A 19,070-nucleotide genomic window follows, 5' to 3' on the forward strand; every position below is an offset into this window, starting at 1 on the left:
TAAAAATCCTTATTTTCCTTATTTCTCACTTTAAACCTGTGTTTAAATAGGATTTTTTCACATTTAAAAAAAAAATGGAATTCTTTAGTTTAGTGATTTGGGAAATTTGTCTGTATCACTATGCGCATTGCTATCTTGTACCTCGTTAACAGTCTATTTTCACTGTAAATTTCTGGCATATTATTAGAACTTTTACATCATCAATAAACAGAATGATTGAGTGTGAACAAGCAGGTCAGTTTCATCCGTTGGACATGTCCAGGTAGCTGCGTCCCTGAAATAGCAATGCACCAAAGCCAGAGCACACTTGGCTCTTAAAAAGAGTGGCAAATGAAAGTCTGATTGGTTTATTGCATGTTATGCCCAAAACACCCATGAATAGTTAGTGATGGTTGAGCGATGCAAGGCATACTTTTCCCGTGATTAATATAGCAACAATACACTGATGCGTCCTAATTGTATTGTAGCATTGTAGCCCTGCCTATAGACTGCTAAAATAGGGCCTTTTCTTTTCTCTGAAATGTTTAAATATTGTGCTAACACACATGCTCCACTAAGCAACTGTTGCTGCAGACATGTGACCCAAGTGATGCAATTTTAATTGACCAAATTGATGTGAACAATGTGTTGACATTAAGGTCTGCTATATTATGATAACATAAAAAATTACAAGATTTGTGGTCTGTTTCCTTTGTTTCTTGCTTGTTCTGTGTGGGAAAGAACAGCTTACAGCTTTTTATTTGAACAAATTTGTGCTATAGCCCTAGCCCAATACTGGTGCCAAAGTATGCAGTCACCAGGGACGATGGCACAAGAGGTATGGAGATGTTTGTAACTAATGCCCACAAGGCAGGTAAAAAGGCTATAAGAAAACAGTTAAGCATGGTGCAAGAAACATGTGGTTTCTACAGCGTGTAAGGTTATTAAGAACCGGTAGTTAAGGGGAACTGTGGAAGTCAAGTTGTGATTTGTAAAAACAAGAAAACTTGTGCTGATAAGACAGGCAAATATTCAAAAGACCAAACATTTGTAGAAACTGTATATGTAAACAGTTAGAACATTTAACAGTAGAAAAGAGAAGACATAATTTGCCATGTGAGTCAATGCAAGGAGATTTTATTCCAAGTCATTTTTGAGCATTTCTATTGGTCCATTCTTTATGTCATGGTGTGGTAAGACAAAGTAAACGGAAGCAATTTTGTTTAAATTATATAAAAATTACAATCAATTTTTTGGACATTTCAAAAAAGGCTTCATATTTTTGTTTAATAATAATTGTGTTTTAAAAGAAAAATAACACATGGTGAACACAAAATAGCATGTTTGTATATGTTATATATATATATATATAAATATAAATATATATGTATGTACATCAACAGTAAGAGTCCTTCAGCAGTCAATCGAAGTTACAATCAGTTCAAAGCCTTCAATATCTATAGAAAATGACGGTCCCTGTATCAAATGTATGATACTTAAAATATTACTACTAAGTAAAGGCATGTCTTGGTGATGCTAAGCTATGTATGTATGTACAGGTAAGGCACATACAGTACAGTACTAGATAGGGATGCACAGAAAATGGCTGATGTGGAAATGGAAGACTGTGGATAAGCGTTAAATAGCGAATAAATCTTTTATACCAAACAATGTCTAAATTATTTTAAGACTTTCTTTTTCACCAGCAGGGGCAGGCCCACACTCTCCTTGCAGCGCTACATTACATTGCTGTATACACATATTAATTTTATGCTCTAAACGCACAAATTGCGCATGAAATACTGTGATTAGCACCAATAACTAAGTAAACAAAACTTTAATTCTTTAAAAAAAAAAACATTTTATTTTAAAATCAAACGAGCGCTGGATGTTAATCTATGCAGCTTTCTCTCCTCAAGACTGTTTATGATGATTTAACAGCAGACTGCAGTACGATTTTCTTATCTCTGAACACTGAAAGAGCTAGCGCTTAGCTCAGAATGGGGGCTAATGCTAATTCTGCTACAGCAGTGCTAGCCGAGGTTAGCAGCAGGCTACAGGCCGATAATACTCACCTCTGAACGGAGCAAAGAGCTAACGCATAGCGTGGTTAGCGCCTAATGCTAATTCTGCTACAGCAGTGCTAGCCGAGGTTAGCAGCAGGCTACAGGCCGATAATCCTCACCTCTGAACAGAGCAAAGAGCTAACGCATAGCGTGGTTAGCGCCTAATGCTAATTCTGCTACAGCAGTGCTAGCCGAGGTTAGCAGCAGGCTACAGGCCGATAATCCTCACCTCTGAACAGAGCAAAGAGCTAACGCATAGCGTGGTTAGCGGCTAAAGCTAATACTGCTTCCGCCTCGATGCTAGAAAACTAAACTCAATCTCCTGTATAATGCTATACTTCAGCACAGTGGCTTTACTGCTCCTTAATTCCTGACTTGTAAAATTCATACATAAGATGCACTGGATAATAAGGTGCACTGGCGATTTTTGGTAAAATGAAAGGATTTTAAGTATGCCTTTTAGTACAAAAAATACGGCAAGTTTCTCCAGCACTAAGGCTGGCTGCAGAATTAGCATTAGCTGCTAACCGCAGCGCTAGCAGAATGTAAATCCTGCACGATAGCACTAGACTGAGGAACCATGAGTGTTTCGGTAACCCAGGGAGATATCAGCTAGTGGTTTGTCCCATGTAGCTTGTTTTAACATGGCAAACATGCAGACTACAGTCCAATAAACTCGCCTCTGAACAGTGAAATACCTAGTGCTGTGGTTAGCAGCTAATGCTAATGCTTAAAACTCTGTACTTCAGCGGAGTGGCGTTACTGTTCCTTAATACCTGTCTGGAAGAATGGATACATAAGGCGCACTGGATAATAAGGCGTACTAACGATTTTTGGTAAAATTAAAAGATTTTAATTGTGCTGTATAGCCAACAAAAATAGGGCACATATGTTTGCTGGTGCGTCTGGTGGGATGCTAACATATACAGTATTCAAAAAAAAAATTTTAAATTGTATTTTAAAATACTAGGAAAATACTTTTTTACTTTAAAAAGTTCATTCAAAGTGTTCAATGCTGAAAAAAAAAGAAGCACATTTTAGGAAAAATTATACTTTTTTTTAAAACATGCCCAGTGTTCAAGCCATCCATGTTTTGTTTGGATTTGTTCCAAGCAAAAAGAATATTTTCGGTGCATCCCTAGTCGTGACAAAATGTTGTCTATAAAATAAGGAAGTAGAGTTGATCTGTAATACATAAAGTAATAAAATGCTAATAAAAGATACACTTCTACAGTTGCGCAAGCTTCATGAGCTTGTATCAGCTTGTAAAAATACGCTTATATCTTTGTGCATTCTAAACTAACATTTTAACACTGAGATGAATGTCTGCATTATTGTATATTGTACATTTAAGTCATTATGGTATATTTACACTAATACATTTGGCTTAAAACACATAGTTCAACATTTTTCATTAAAATAAATGAGATAAATCTTGTTATGGACTGGAAAACTAAGGACTATACAGTTCTAGTCTATTCTGAAGAGAAAGTTGTTAATAACAGAAAGAAAAGAAGGAAATATTGTTTTTTTGACCCATTTGAAAGAGGTTATATCAGGTTTGAAACAGCAGTGTGATTCGCAGCCACTCCACTGTCCCAATGGCACGCCATTTACAAGCATTGATAACTTTACAGTCGAACATTCAGCTCCTTTAGAGATCTGGGACTTTCCTCTAACTCAGTAAATATCATTATGTAGTGGAGAAAGGAGCACAAGAATAAAGGTCATTGTCTCTAAAGCCTAGGAATATCCTATAGAGGAGTCATCTCTGGAAAAGAACAAGCCGGGCATTGTTGCTCGAGGAGCGCTTACCGTAATTGCATCAGCACATCCGAGTCATTTTTCTTTGGCATTTTTACGGACAACAAAGCATAATGCATGCTAAAATCCACCACATAAATAAGTGGACTTGCATCTAATTTGTGTTGCCTTGTGGTGAAGCCTTCACCGACCAAGCCAAAAGGAGAACTACATACTTGTAGACCTTGTAATCAAAACCATTCGGGCACCAATTGGGTGTAAAATCGTTCATGACGTTTTAGTTAGATTTGCATTGACATTATTGTTATAATGTATCACGGATTCTCAATGTCACTATTTAATAATGGTGCAATTATGGTTAAAGAAGAAGCAGAGGAATTATTTACAAGCAGTGGACAAACTGCTTTTATAAAATAAAATGTTTATCAACTCTTCTTCCATTGGACAGACTTAACTGTGGGCTTAGTTACAACATTCCAAATGAGATGTTGTTAAACTCAGGTGCTTTTTTTCGTTATCCTGTATTTTTCCTTCCCATTTGTATAGATTTTTAAAGCAGTTTACATTCCATAATATGGAATTCTGGTTCATCGTGAACAAATACTGTTGTGTTCATATTTTTTGTGTCCCCAGGAGGATCAAACACAACAATCCCATGTCACTGATCTACCTACTGTAGGTGAAGGATTGTATTCATACTAGTTACAATCTCACTCAGGTTCACTTTTCCAGTCATGAATTAAGCCCAGTTTTAGACTAAACTGCAGCAACGGAATCATTAGTTTAGGCTTAATCTGGGTTTGGAATATCTTTACTCTCTACATTTGAAACTAGTTTTTACAGAACTTCACAGAGCTCCCAGGCCAGTGCTTAAGTGGATGTGTACTTGTTGGAGCTTCGGCTGTTGCTTTGATCAGATGCTCGATCCGTCATTTTCAGCTTCATGCAGGACTGCTTCTCGTCCATGGCGAGCATCTCAGGAGGTAAACACCAGCAACACAGGCAGGACTAGACACAGGAGAGTAAAGAGTGAGTGTTAATGGAACTGCGCAAAGAAGAGTCTTCATAGAAGAGTCACACCTAATGATTATTTAAGGTTATTAAAATGATTTATTGTTGGCTAGTCAACAATTATTTTTAGCATACTGTCCATTTTTGCTTCCTCAGTGCTGCAAGAAGTTTCGATAGCTTGACATACCTTAATTCACCTAAAAGTGACAACGTATTTATAAGGGACAAACCTGCCAGATGTTATTTTCTTTTATTTCTGTCATTTTTATATCAAGTTTACATCTGAGATGTAAATATCCACACAATTTAGATATAATTATGAATTTGACCTTGTTTGGAAAAAATGTACTTAACAACTTTAAATGTGTTGGAGGTTTGTAATTAGATGACAGGGATATGTATAGTAAGTACTTCATAAATTGTTGGCCAATGAGTTTAAACAGTTAACTAAATTAAAATGAAGTAGTGGGCTTCCTTTCATTTTGTATTCATTTCATTTTTTTTAATGTTTGTTTGTAAGAGTTGTCTGTAAATTGCAATATACATTTTGTTTTAATTTCACAATGGTATGTATCATTACATATCATATGATGTATAGCACCCTATGAAAAACGTTTTATTTTTCTGCCAAATTCTGTTTAAGCTTTTTATAGTTTTTTTTTACCACATTTTGGATTTTTAAAATGTTATAAAAAATGTTATAAAAAATGATATAAAAGTTGAATGTTTAAAATGTATACAATTAAAATAATGCTCTGTAATTAATTAATCTAAGTTAATCACATTTAATCTGATTTATCATCAAAGTATTTCATACTGAACAATTCAGTTGAGCAAATTAATGAATCAATAACTGACATAGACTTAAAAGCCTCCAGTAATGAACATCAGTCAGAAACAGATTAAATTATATTCCAAAAAAATTTATTAAAAAAACAATTATAGAAGATGCTCAGACATACCAGAGGTATTTTTAAGAGATCCTAGGCTACTCAAATATTCCAAACTTTGCAATTATGCTAACTGTGTTCCAAGATGAATTAATTGCAGATTTTTGATATCAGAATGATGTTACTGTGCTGGTTAGATATTAATTTAGTAAGTTCTGCGGTTGGATATGATATATATATGATGTCTGTACATTACTCTGCTCTTCAAGTTATGAAGGTTAATACCAGCACCAGGCTACAGTGCTGGCCATTTTTTAGATTACCTAATTGTGTGTATTCTGTGGTTATTTCCGAATTCCTCTTTTATTTCTCAGTTCTATAATTCCATCCGTGTTCATCACATCGGGGACATCATGGGTCCATATATATATTTGCAATTTTTCCTTGTGTTAGTTGCAAAAATTATAAAATTAAATAAGGGTATAAAAAAGTGATATTTCCATGTGTTGTGATATTTATGGGAGGCAATATTTTGCCCCAGAAGACCATTTTTGTGACACTGATATATAGTATAGATAATATAGTAGCATACTTCTGCTACTACACCATAATAGTAGTTTGGGCGAAATGGTATGTGTCCACTAGCACTTAGAGTGTCCATGGCATTTCTGAATTTAAATAAAGCAAAAGAAGCAGGCAATCATAAGTTTAAGATTTAGAATTTTTAATCCACCTCATTGTCATCTATAGTCCTATAAATCCATATTCCGCCATATCCAGCCTGTCTTCTGTGGTTAAAATAAAGTTGAATAAAGGTGAGCTCTCATGAACTTTTTTGCCAGACGGCGAGGCTGCATTTAATGCAACGCAACCCGGCATGCACCGCGGCATGCGGTAGCCCTCTCCTTTGCAATGAATAGGATGCGTTGATGCGTTGAAGTGCTAGTGAACACAAGCTGAAACACTTTGTGTATCATTTAATGTGATTCTTATGTCCTACAAATGTAAGAATTTAAGTATTTCTATTGGCCATTTTGTACAGGATGGTAGTCACAACCAGTATGTTAGATCATTTGCTAATCAGAAACATCAGCACCCAGAACAAGCCTTGTGACTTTCACTGGTGAACATACTTAACAGCCCAGACTATAAAGAGGCGTGTGATGAAACCACATATCATCTTACCCTGAAGCAACTTTTGAAGCGCTTGCTGACCATGTATAATGCAATTGGGTTGATGCAAGAGTTCACAGATGCCATGTTGATTCCGATGTAGTCAAGAACCAGGAAGAAGCTGGAAGTAAACAAAACAAAAATGTACATATATAATGCACATCATATAGACAAAAAATGTTGGGACACCAGCTCAAACATGGTTTCTTTAGAAATAATGGGTGTTTGGAGAGTTTAGCCTGTTTTTGTTTGCGTTGAATGTGTTAAAAGTGTCTCTACTCTCTCTTTGGATATGTGTCCAAATGATAAAAAATGACTGAGTATCCTGCTAGCTGCAAGTAAAAAGGTAATCACTCGGAAGTGGTAATCTACTAAGCCTCCTCAAATTCAAAAGTGGTAAGATGTTGTTTATGAAAAACTTACATATTCATTAAGAATTCAAATTGATAAATTTAATCGTATCTGGTCTAAATGGCTAGCTTATATAAGACCCCAACGACCAGATTTCTTGTAGACCCTATGACCTCTGACTTGGATCTTTCCTTTCTCCATTTTGTATTAAAATGTCCCCACTTTCATTGTAAATAGTTATTTGCCTTAAAATAAACAAGTAAACAGACAATAAAAAAATTTGATTTACATCCTGGGGAAGTCAGAAATTAGACTGTTAAATTGTACTACCATTGATATTTTTTTTGTACAACATTATTAAGACAATTTTTTGAGATGTATGGACATCGTGAGCATAATGGAAGTTTCTGTATTATCTGTTACTCTTTGATGGACTTCTCTAGTAAAAATAAAACAAAAAAGAAAGTGTCTCTACTACCCTGAAAAGTCTTTCTACTATTTTTTATTGAGCACTGCTACGAGGATTTCATTGCACTCTGTGACAAAATAGTTTGTGAGGTCAGGATGTTGGATAAGAATCACCCTACCTCATCCTAAACATATTGGATGCAGCAACTATTTAACTCTGTTAAGCCTGTCATCCAACATTCTCTAAAATTCTTCAAGCTTCTAGCAGGTGAGGGTGTGCATATTTTTACCTCAGGAGTTCACAGCGGTTAGGATCTTCCTCATTATAAATTGTCAGCTTAAGGATACGGCTGAGGTGCAGAGGCAGCCAGCAGAGAGCAAAGACCAGCACCAGGCAGAACACGGTCTTGGCCACCTCACGTCTCTGTGGAAGAATCCAGCATAACAAAGTATTCGTATAAGAAACAGGTGTGTAAAATGCATGACACATTAATCTGATGCAGCAGCGCTGTGCACTTAGGAATGCTAGAATTTTCGAAAAGCAAAACTGTGTATATTTTATGTTGCTAAAATGAATTACTGCAATGGTGTTCCAGGGTTAATTTGACCCGGTGCATGTTCAATTATCCAAAAGATGTCTGAAACCCCAAAAAATCCTTACAAGCAGTGTAAATATTTTTTTACTAACTCCATTATTAATTATTCTATCAATATTTAGTGCAATGATGTTTCTTACCTCTAACAGGTAGTTCAATTAGGGTAATTCACTTGTTTTACATAAAAAATACATGTTCCAACTTTTTTAATGTTTCACTACTTTATTACTTTTAAAAGATCAACATATAAAACAATAATATTACATAACATTGAAACATAACACTGCAATTTTGTTTTAGTTTTAGTTTTTGCAGGGGGTGGTTGCAAACATGTGAGATGAACCTAACAGGAGGGTTAAATACACAAATGTGAATGGAAGAGCTTTTTACACATTAATATCAATACACATTGCAGTAGAACATGTTTCAATAGGGCCACAGTAGTATGATTTTACCGAGTTAAGTGTAAGATATTTTAAGACTAAGATCATTCTCAGTTAAATTTTTAGCTCAAAACATTCTAAACAACATTCTAATAATCTCATAAATGTTCAAAACATTTTAATTGTATTTATTCAGTTATAGTCAAAAATTAAATTAATTTAACATTATATTACATTACATTTGTCCAACGCTTTTGTCCAAACCAACTTACAATAATGATGTATATTAATTAGTAATAGAAGACATAGAGGTTCAAGGAAATAAAAACAAAACAAACAAAAAAATCATTTAACACAGAGCCTAAAGGAGGCCAAATAGAAACTGTGGGATGGAGGAGGAAAGTAGGGGAAGAAGGAAATGAGGTTAGAAGTAGGGGTGGGCGATATGGCTATAAAATAATATTACGATATTTCAGGGTAGTTTTTGTGATAACGATATACTTGGCGATATAGGAAAACTAAAATAATTAATTAATTTCAGGAATATAGTATAAGAGTATAACAGCATAATCATAATGTGGCAAAATACTATAATGCAGCAAAAAATGTTGCAGAATATTTAGTGCATGCATATAAACTGCAAACATAAAGCTTCACAGTAAATAAGAGACTACTTTTAAGACAGAACATCTCTATTATCACGATATTTTTAATATCACGATATTTCTGTGTCACGATATATTGTATACGATATAATATTGCCCACCCCTAGTTAGAAGTAGTTAGTTTGTTGGAGGTATTAGGAGAGTAAGGGCTATTTGAAGAGCTCTATCTTCAGGAGTTTCTTAAAGATAGCGAGGGACGCTCCTGATCTATTAATAGAAGGTACCGGTAGTTTGTAGCTGTTAATATTAAAACAGATATTAAAAACAGCTACATCCTCAACCCAATTAACATTACCAACACAACACTAGTATATTCCTACATACAATCTCTCTATACATATATCAAGAGTTCCTCCTTTAGCACCAATATCAGCTTGTGTCAAATTGCATGATGGCTTGATCCAGAGGCTTTTTGTGCTAGTCTGCAGAATCGGGTCACAGCTGACAGTTGGAGTGAAAGTCGAGTAGTGTGTGATGGGCTGAGACTCGATTTGGGTGGAATCTGGAAGTGTGAAGTCAACACCAACTCAAGTCTAACTGATTCCACTAGCAGCCAATGAAAACTAACCTTTACTATTTTTTTTATCTATAACAAAAACCACACAGTGGGTAAGATACATTTTTCAAATTTTAATGTAGTTTTCCCTTTCATCATATAATGTAAGCACAATTGCAGCACCGTGGTGACAGCATCTACCAAACCACAACTTTGCTTCATCACAAATAGCAGCACGAACAACATCTGCAGCAAGCTCATGCACCTCCATGGACCCTATTTTAGCAATGTATAGTGCACAGGTCAACTGCACAACGTGAAGCTGGATTTAGAGCGCAAAAAATATATGCCTTGAGCTGCTTGAAATAAGCAAAGGGTGTGTGCTAATTTTCTTAATTGATCATGGGTGTGTTTTGGGCTTAATGTGAAATAAGCCAATCAGTGTACCAGTTGTCCTTCCCTTTAAGAGCCAGCTGTGCTCTGACTTTGGCGCGTTGATATTTTAACAGCGTGGTACTTTAACATGTCTCAGCAGAGGATACTGACCTGAGCATTTACGCTGTGAAAGTGAACCAGCAGGTAATTTACGAGAACGGCAATGATATTTTATACTTTATTCTGTTTATTGTTGAAATAAATTTTAGATTTTGTGGCTCACTTTTGACTGTTGTCAGGGTTTTAATCAGTCAGTGGCGCACCTGTATTTCCCGACGCCAAAATAGAAACACGCCAAATATTTACTTGAATACACCTCATTTCCAGACCACCACACACATCAGTGTAGATATTCCTAAATTCCAATGCTATTGTAATATGTCTAGTCTGTTTATGATCTGCTCCCACTTTAGAAGTTGTGTAGTGTATCTGAGGGTTAAGGCATGACTAACTGACTCGTTGATAACGACCATAAAGGCGTTACCTGTCCACTTGGCATTAAGCGCAATATATTTAGCGCTTCTGGACACTTTTCATGAATACTGACCTGTTTCAAGTGGTCGTTCAGAGCGATCTGTACACCATTCTTCTTTCTTAGCATTTCACAGGTCATGAGGGTGTAGAAGACGGCAGTACAGGCCAGAGGCATACAGAAGTAAAAGCTGAAGAGCCACCAGTCCTTTGCTGACTTATAGAACTGACAAACAGACAAACACATCACAAACAGCAGAAAACAGACAAAAATTAATAAGGGCAGATAACATTAATAGATACATACATACATAAGAAATTAATAATACAGTATAAGCAACTGATGTTGTTGCAAAGCAGCTATTACAGAAATTTAGTAATAACACACAACATCAACAAAACGTGACTTAACATTCCCAGTGAGCACGCCAAAGAGCAAAGTGGAAGAAGAGTCTATGGGAGGAACCATGGTGTAAAATTATTACTGGTGTAGACCCATGCTCCTCTAGTCAAACTTACTTATAAATTAGTGATAAAAAGTCACTCTAACATCACATAAATCATATGTTGTTATGCTACTGCTAATTATAGGCGTATTTGTAAGATTAATAATAAAAAACTGATGCTGGTCAATAGTAATTACTGTAAAATATATTTTTTCTTTTTATTCTAATCAATGCAAATAACTTATTAAATTTACAACAATCTAGGTTATTAATTTTTTGCCATTTTACAGTATTTATAAGCACCACAAAAAAAAATAAAGCAGGCATTATGTTCTGTTAATATTTGCATGTCAAGTGAAGATATATTTAAGTAGCCTAGGATCTCCTGAAAATAACAATGCATAGAATGTGACATATATCACAAATACTCAAATACTAGCGTGGTATTGGATAGTGCTGTAACAAAACTTTTGATATGATACCTTTCTTAATATCTTAATACTGATACTGAAACAATACCACAGCAAAAACCTAAAACATCAGAAATCAATAAAATAATAGCAGATCAAAATTGGAACTAAACATATTTTTTTTTATTAATAATAATTAAAAAAAGAGAAAATATTAACAGTGATGATGTTTATCCTTCATTTCAAGAACATAATGTTTATAGAATTGTTTTTATTTGAGTGTTATCATGTGATCTGCGTGGTGTTTGGATGCTTTAAGAAACTTACACAGTGAATTATGTGCTGAGTTGCCTGAGTGAATTGGTTCACAAATCAAGTGCAAATTCTAATCAATGATTCAAAATATTTACTAATTCATTTGAGGTATTATTGCAGTGTTTCTTCAATGATTTTTTTCTCCACCGTTAGAACCTTGGATTCCAAATCACAAAACTGAGCCAAAAAAACATGGCAGAGTAAGCTTAAAACTATCAACTGACAGGAAGGCTCCCTATAGCCACATGGGCAAAAGAAGACACACAAAGGGACTTTAACCTATCATTGACTATTAGCTATCGTGTATAAACGGCTTTAACCCAGTTGTGTTTTTTAGCATCTCTGCTTTTACCTGGCTGTTAGCATTGCAGCTAAACTGCTCCTGCCCATCAATACAAGACTGGCTGCTGTGTCATTTAGCATCAAGGCCAAGGTGGTCCAGTGAAAACAGCTGCTGTATCTGGGTCCAACATTTCAAATTAAAAGCTCCTTAGAAAGTTTGGTAATAGAGATTTCATGACATTTCAAAAAATCCTAAAGTAGCCATGGGCTTTGTCTGTAAAATGTATGCACTGGATTGGAAAAAACTGTATTGTGCTTTGTTGCTGTGCCTTCAGGGATGTTAAACATGTTTAAATGAACCTTTCCAAGAAAGCCTTGTCAAAAATATACTTAATACATCACAGATTTTATACTATTTCATTTATGCAATCGTGAAAAGATGAATGAATCGATGAAAACCTGTAAGACACAGTGTTTGGTATGACAAATATTTTTATTCTGATGCTTCTCTAATAAATACTTCATAATGTTTAGATCAAAAACAGTATTTTTTATTACTGGATGAGAGGGTTATCTAATTGTCTTTATCATATATTATCTATTTAATAATATATTTTATTTAATTTGTTTATTTTTTGTTGACATCTGTAGCCCTAATGACTAGCACTCGTGATTCATGACTCATGACACATGTTCAGACCAATGTGTAAAAATTTAGCTGACATCACTGGTGTCAGCTTCTAGTCCACAGTCTCTCAGAATGGTTCCTAACCTAAGAATCTGAACATTACTTTGTAGACCAGCTGCCATTCAATCTCAAAGAGATGTATAAGATGACACAAAGCCTTAAAGCCTCACAGGAGGTCTCTTTTTTCACTTCTCCACACACACTCACACACATGCGTGCACACACACACATGCTCACCTTCATGAACTGGCTCTTTTGCATGGGATGCAGCAGACAGATCCTGAGGTGCTCTCCTTTGTAGTCCATAGTGATCATGTCAAAAGCAATGGCCTCTGGCACTGCCAGGACAATGGAGAGAAGCCATATCAACGTGATCTCGATGGCTGTCCACTTGGGCACCCCAATACCTTTGATGCGGTTCCAGGACGCTACCGCACGATACCTTTGGAAAACAGAGAGAGGGTCTGGCTTCTGAAGATTAAGTTCTCTACTTAGCTTAGCTTTCCTTGTCCAAAGCGTTCAGAATGTTATGCTTGGCATATCAACTAGCTTGGCTTATATCAGCTCAACTGTTATTGAACACAAGGGTTTCTAAACTTTTTTTTTTTCTTCAGAAAAAAAAAAAAAAAAAACCCACAAAAGTACACTTACAGTAAACAGATGCAGGGTAATATCTGGACAATGTCATGTGATAAGGTTGCAGGACATATACTTTGTGCAAAACTGCCCACAATAACACAAAATTAATTTGTATTTGAGAGAAGGGTACCTGTCTATGCTTAATGCACAAAGACTCAATACTGTGATTCCAACTGATGCCTTCTGAACAAACGGTACCAGCTTACAGAGTCCCACGCCGAAAGGCCAGTCTTCAGCCAGAAGCTGAAAGAGAAGAGAGTTTTTTTAGATACGTTGCAAGGCTAAAAAAATGGATTTTCAGTTGGTTTAGTACAACAAACTATACCTTGGAGTGGCACAAAAAGGTTTAGGCATGTCTGGTCAATTTTTCTCTTACTCTGTATAGTTAAAAATCCTGTTATGTTGAACTGGAAGAAACATTGTAAATTAATACTGACATCATCCAGAAGGAACACGTAGTAAAGTAGTAAACTTTAAAGTGTTAAACAATTAAAATTCTGCTTTAACTAAAGCTTTGCCCACTCTTTGCATTCCCTCAATCAGCAACATGAGGTAATCACCTCAAATGGTTTTCCAACTGTCTTGAAGGAGTTCCCAGAGATGCTGACCACTAATTGGCTGCTTTGCCTTCACTCTGCAGTTCAACTCATCTCAAACCATCTCAATTGGGTTTAGATTAGGTGATTGTGGAGGCCATGTAATCTGACGCAACACTCCATCACTCTCTTTCTTGGTCAAACTGCCCTTACATAGCTTGGAGGTGTGTTTGGGGTCATTGTACTGTTGAAAAACAAATTAGTGCAAACCAGATGGCATGCGATGCCGCTGCAGGATGCTGTGGTAGCCATGCTGGTTAAGTGTGCTTTGTGTTTTGTATAAATTAACAACAGTATCAACAGCAAAGCACCACCATACCTTCAAACTTCCTCCTTTTAATTTCAATCCACTCAGCTTTCCTGCGCCTTACAAAGACATGGCGTTTGGAACCAAAAATCTAAAATTTGGACTCATTAGACCAAAGGACAGAATTTCACTGGTCTAATGTTCCTTGGCCCAAACCATTCTCTTCCTCTTGTTGTTCTTCCTTATAAATAGCTTCTTTGCAGCAATTTGACCATAAAGTCCAGATTTATACAGTCTTCTCTGAAAGGTTGATGTTGAGATGTGCGTGCTATTTGAACTCTTTGAAGTCTTGAAGTCTAGGTAGGCTATTACCTGAGATGCTTTTAACTTGCGTTTTCTGAGGCTAATAATTCTGATAAACTTATCCTATGCAACAGAGGTAATACTTGGTCTTCCTTTCCTAGGGCAGGAAGAAGACAAAACCTAATTTAATTTAAAAGAAATACAGGAATTTGGTGAGACAAGTCTGTCAGAACATCTCCAAAATATAAGGCTGGACCTGTGGGGTGTTCCCGGTATGTAGCAGGCAGGTTCAAGGTCATGGGCACTAAAATTAATGCTATCCCATGTCACAACCTACAGGACAGGATTTAAAGGAATCATTTTAATGTCTTGGTGCTAGATAGCACAGGACACCTTTAGAGGTCTTTGGAGTTAGGTCAGAGCTGTTTTAGTGGCCTAAGGGGGGACCACCCAATAACAGACAAGTAAAGTAAATATTGTGGCTATACAACCGCAATGGATATTGGCTGTACTCGAACAGCTAAATGTCTGTTCAGATGTAGTTTTAACTGATATATTGTCCAGATAACCAAACAAAGGGAAAAAATTCTAAATGAATAAAAAAGTTAACTGATTCGAACCACAAGAAAATTAACTACAAGTGTGAAAACACTCTTAAATAGAAAGATATCCTTATCTCTGTAGATCAATATGATTAGATAGAAAGACAAATGATTCTATATACTATGTCTCCTGCGGCTCAAATGTGTCTCCTGAGATCAAGACCTCATTAATCACATTAACTACTCCTTAGGATTGGTATAGATCGCAATGAATTGCTCTTACATTTGCACATTCATTTACTAAAGACAGGAATCTTAATATGAACTCAACTATTTCTCATTCAAAGACTAAGAATCTTTTTAATTTTGATTCTGCACACTACATATTGCATTGCATCATTCTGAAAGATTTTACTTGCTCTTGGCCAGTGGTGGCTCAGTGGTTAGAGCACCAAATGTGAGAACCAGAAATATATCTCAATACATGACACTTCAACATTTGATAAATAAAATTTTCAGCTGGGAACACCTTCAAACAGCAAGCAAAGGAAAGGACCTGTAAACCTGGTGTTCATGTATTTATGGGTTAAACCAGCGGTTCTCAAAGTGTGTGGCATGGGGCGCAAGGAATCAGAAGAAATGAAACTTTTTAATGCCTGTATGCTTTGCCAAAAAAAGGGACGAGGGTTGGTGGGCATAAGCCCCGGATGTTTAAAAGGTCGGAGGAACAATGTAAACATTAAACAAGGTGATTGCACGCTTGATTGAACCACAAGAACCACAAACGTAACAGAGAAACAAAAGACAGATGGGCCAAATCAATCAAAAAACGAAACAAAAAGATGAAGAAGTATGATGAAGCATATCTTGCTCTTGGATTCGCCGTAGCTGAGGTGGGGGATGAACAGCGACCCATGTGTGTTCTGTGTCTTAGACAACTGACTGTATTTTATTACTATTTTGTTAGGGTGGTATGGGACAGGTGGGGTGTGGAATTTCCCCTTCTTCTGAGTTGGGGAATGATAGAAAAAGTTTGAAAACCACTGGGTTAAACTGTTTTTGTTTCACAAGGGGCAGCTGCTCATTATTAGGCTGCTTATTAGACTGCTCATTTCAAGTGGTTTTAATCCTATGGCTGATCAGTGGTAAATATTGTGGTAAAAACAACTCAGCACTTTTCACTGAGCTCTTTGTAAAGTCCTGTAACGCAATTATGGCTAATTATATTAGCACAACTGAAGAACGGATAATCTGCTCTAGTTTTTGCAGAAAACACACACACACACCCACCCAAACACCCCCCCCCCCACACACACAGGAGCATTTCATACTTTAGTAATGGATATTGAAAACATATGTGGATATTTCTTCAAAATGTGGGGAGCACACTTAAGATACCTAAAATATAACTACACACAGTTATAAGAGGGGAATTCAACTGATATTTGTTTTAGACATAAAGTAATACATAACATGAACATTGATTTTAATTAAAATAACTTTACATTAATTAAATTACATTAATCACATAAAAAACAACAAAACTAGAAAGTACATGCTGCTTCAAAGAATATCTTTTTTTCTAAAAACCTGTTACTTGCTATTAATTGGCACTCATCACTTTTAAGAATGCAGTAGTGGCCCACTAAACCATTTCAGTTTTTGCATTGACATTGCTTCACTGTGTTATGGAAGTTACTTAAAATAAAGAGCATCGTGCATGTCACAACTACACAGTAAATTTGGCAGTGCTAAATCATCTAAAACATTTTAGTGCTAAATATATTTATCTCTATCACATTTACTGTGTATTCCTGTCAAAACAGACCTAACGTGTATAATGCTGATTTTTTTAAACTATTTTTTTTAAACTCCAGACTTAATAGGTCTGATGATGCATAGCAACTGAGAATACTAAATAGGCAGTATTATGCATTAGTTAGGTGAACATCTGTGGTTGCTTGGCACTAGGGGTGGACGATATGGCCCTAAAATAATATCACTATAATTCGTGGTATTTTCACGATAATGATACTCTGCGATATGACAATTCACTAAATATATATATATATATATATATATATATATATATATATATATATATATATATATATATATATATATTTCAACAATACAAAAATGCTATTATTGCATACAATATGATTTGGCACACCACTAACTGAGATATTAAAAAATACAAGATTTTTTTCTGTCAGATTTGTAACATAAGTCTACTAGTGATACTAATAATGCACTACAAATATCTCCATATATCCAGGACTGAAGTAAAATTAATGATACTGGACAAATATAATCTGTCTCTAATATATATATAATGGAAAATGAGAACAGTGGGAATTATTCTTTTGCTAAAAACAGCAAAAAAGTAGTACCCTGATGTGATATTAGGGGTGGGTGACATGGCACGATATTTCAGGGTACAATATTGTTCACAATATAAAAAAAATGTTGGCGATATTATTGTGTTCTATATGATATGGCACACCCCTAAAATCATTTATTGCAATCATTTCTGGGACAAATTATTCTCCACAAAAAGTAGGTTAAAAAAATTATAATTTCTCTATATATTTCCCTATATGATTTTATTTTACAAATTTGTTGTCTTTAAGAGGGTATGAATGATTTTTTTATGCTATTCTATTCTCATTATGTCAGTAATATGACATGATTTGTTAGGCTATTTATTAGGCATTAGTGGCATTTAAACGGTCTTCAAATAACAATATTGATATTGCTATAATTTCTGGGATGATATATCTTCCACAATTTTTTTCATCGTGACAGGACTACTAAACTCAGATCAATTTTCATTCACCTGAAAGTAAAATTAAAAGTAGATTTATTGTGTGTAAACCAACTGGGCCCTGATCTGATCTAGCTAGGGGTCCCTAATGCATGGAGAAGCCCACCTTGTACACGTTGATGGGGATATCGATCACAATGTGCAGCAGGTCCCCCAGGGCCAGGCTGGCGATCAGTATGTTGGGCCCGTTGCGCATGCACTTGTTTTTGTAGATGATCCTGAGCAGGGTCGAGTTGCCGATGATGCCCACCACGAACACCAGGCAGGAGACCACCGTGTTGATGTACTTGAAGGTGTCTCTGATCTCGGTGGGGCCCGTGCACATGGGCGGGAGGAGCCGCGGCCGCCGGGGCGCGGACAGGTTCCCGCTGCTGGGCTGGATGAACCTGCTGCTGCTGCTGGAGCTGCTGTCCCTGTCCGCCTCGGCTCTCTGTCCGCTGGAACCGCTGCTGCTGCTGCTGGGGTCTCTCATCACTTGAGCGCAGGCGAAAATGATGTGCCCCGCCAAGAAAACGAGAGAGAAAAGGACGAATTTGGTCGTTTTCATCTTGTTTTTAAGTTGCTAGTTCAGCAGCTAGCCTGGCTAGTTTAGTGAAGAGTCGCTGACTAACTAGCTGAAAACGACGGTTACTCGGCCGTTGCCATGCCGACACTCGGGAGCGCACGCGCGCGCGGGGCAGCAACTTTCTGAGGTAAAACTTAGGCTAATTTATTTGCTAACACTTGTTGCGCTTTTTCACGACAAAAAACACCTTTCCACGTCGTATCCTTTGTCCAGAATCGTCAAAAAGATGTCATTCTGTTTTTAAAAAATACTCCTTGTCGTTTTCCTCACTTTTAAAACCGCTTTTCTCCTCAAAACTTGGTCAGAACTCCGTCAGAAAGTTTAGCGTTAGCTCGGCTTTATCAGGATATAAACCTCAGCGCGCCCCATATCGCAGTGAAAAACCACAAAACCAAGCAGAGAAGTGTTTCTGTTCCTTCAAAAAATAACCAGCAGGGTTGCTGTCGACGAGCCCTCCTACCCAACACTGGATATTTAGCTTACAAGTTACTTTCTGGAGGTAGAGTACAGCCCACATGACTG

At 36.4% G+C, this 19,070-nt stretch overlaps 2 protein-coding genes across 3 annotated transcripts in view; both read right to left on the reverse strand.

The window, feature by feature from the left end:
• LOC103031957 (ETS-related transcription factor Elf-1) overlaps positions 1 to 19,070 on the reverse strand; it is a 374,649-nt gene that overhangs the window by 45,759 nt on the left and 309,820 nt on the right. The window lies entirely within an intron of this gene.
• ednrba (endothelin receptor Ba) lies at positions 1,101 to 19,059 on the reverse strand. 2 transcript variants are annotated; one of them, XR_007428107.1, is made up of 8 exons: positions 18,090 to 19,059; positions 13,599 to 13,711; positions 13,067 to 13,271; positions 10,765 to 10,914; positions 7,933 to 8,066; positions 6,896 to 7,004; positions 2,275 to 4,817; positions 1,101 to 2,054 (listed from the first exon to the last, which is right to left on the reverse strand). XR_007428107.1 is itself a non-coding variant. In XM_007254803.4 (7 exons), exons 1-7 carry the CDS (start codon positions 18,528 to 18,530, stop codon positions 4,680 to 4,682), a joined length of 1,290 nt encoding a protein of 429 aa, XP_007254865.3. In that variant the 5' UTR covers positions 18,531 to 19,059; the 3' UTR covers positions 1,101 to 4,679. The 2 variants fall into 2 exon arrangements, 1 of the variants encoding a protein (XP_007254865.3); XM_007254803.4 differs by having other exon boundaries at positions 1,101 to 4,817.

The sequence above is a fragment of the Astyanax mexicanus genome, chromosome 21, assembly GCF_023375975.1.
Source record: "Astyanax mexicanus isolate ESR-SI-001 chromosome 21, AstMex3_surface, whole genome shotgun sequence".
NCBI lineage: Eukaryota > Metazoa > Chordata > Actinopteri > Characiformes > Acestrorhamphidae > Astyanax > Astyanax mexicanus.

Bases quoted from the DNA above. Each gene is read 5' to 3' on its own strand.
- ednrba (XM_007254803.4), bottom strand. From the start codon at position 18,530: ATGAAAACGACCAAATTCGTCCTTTTCTCTCTCGTTTTCTTGGCGGGG. The intron at 8,067-10,764 runs GTCAGTATTCAT...ATTCTTCCACAG, and splicing joins TGAACGACCACTTGAAACAG to AGACGTGAGGTGGCCAAGAC. The intron at 7,005-7,932 runs GTAAAAATATGC...GTTTACTTCCAG, and splicing joins AACCGCTGTGAACTCCTGAG to CTTCTTCCTGGTTCTTGACT.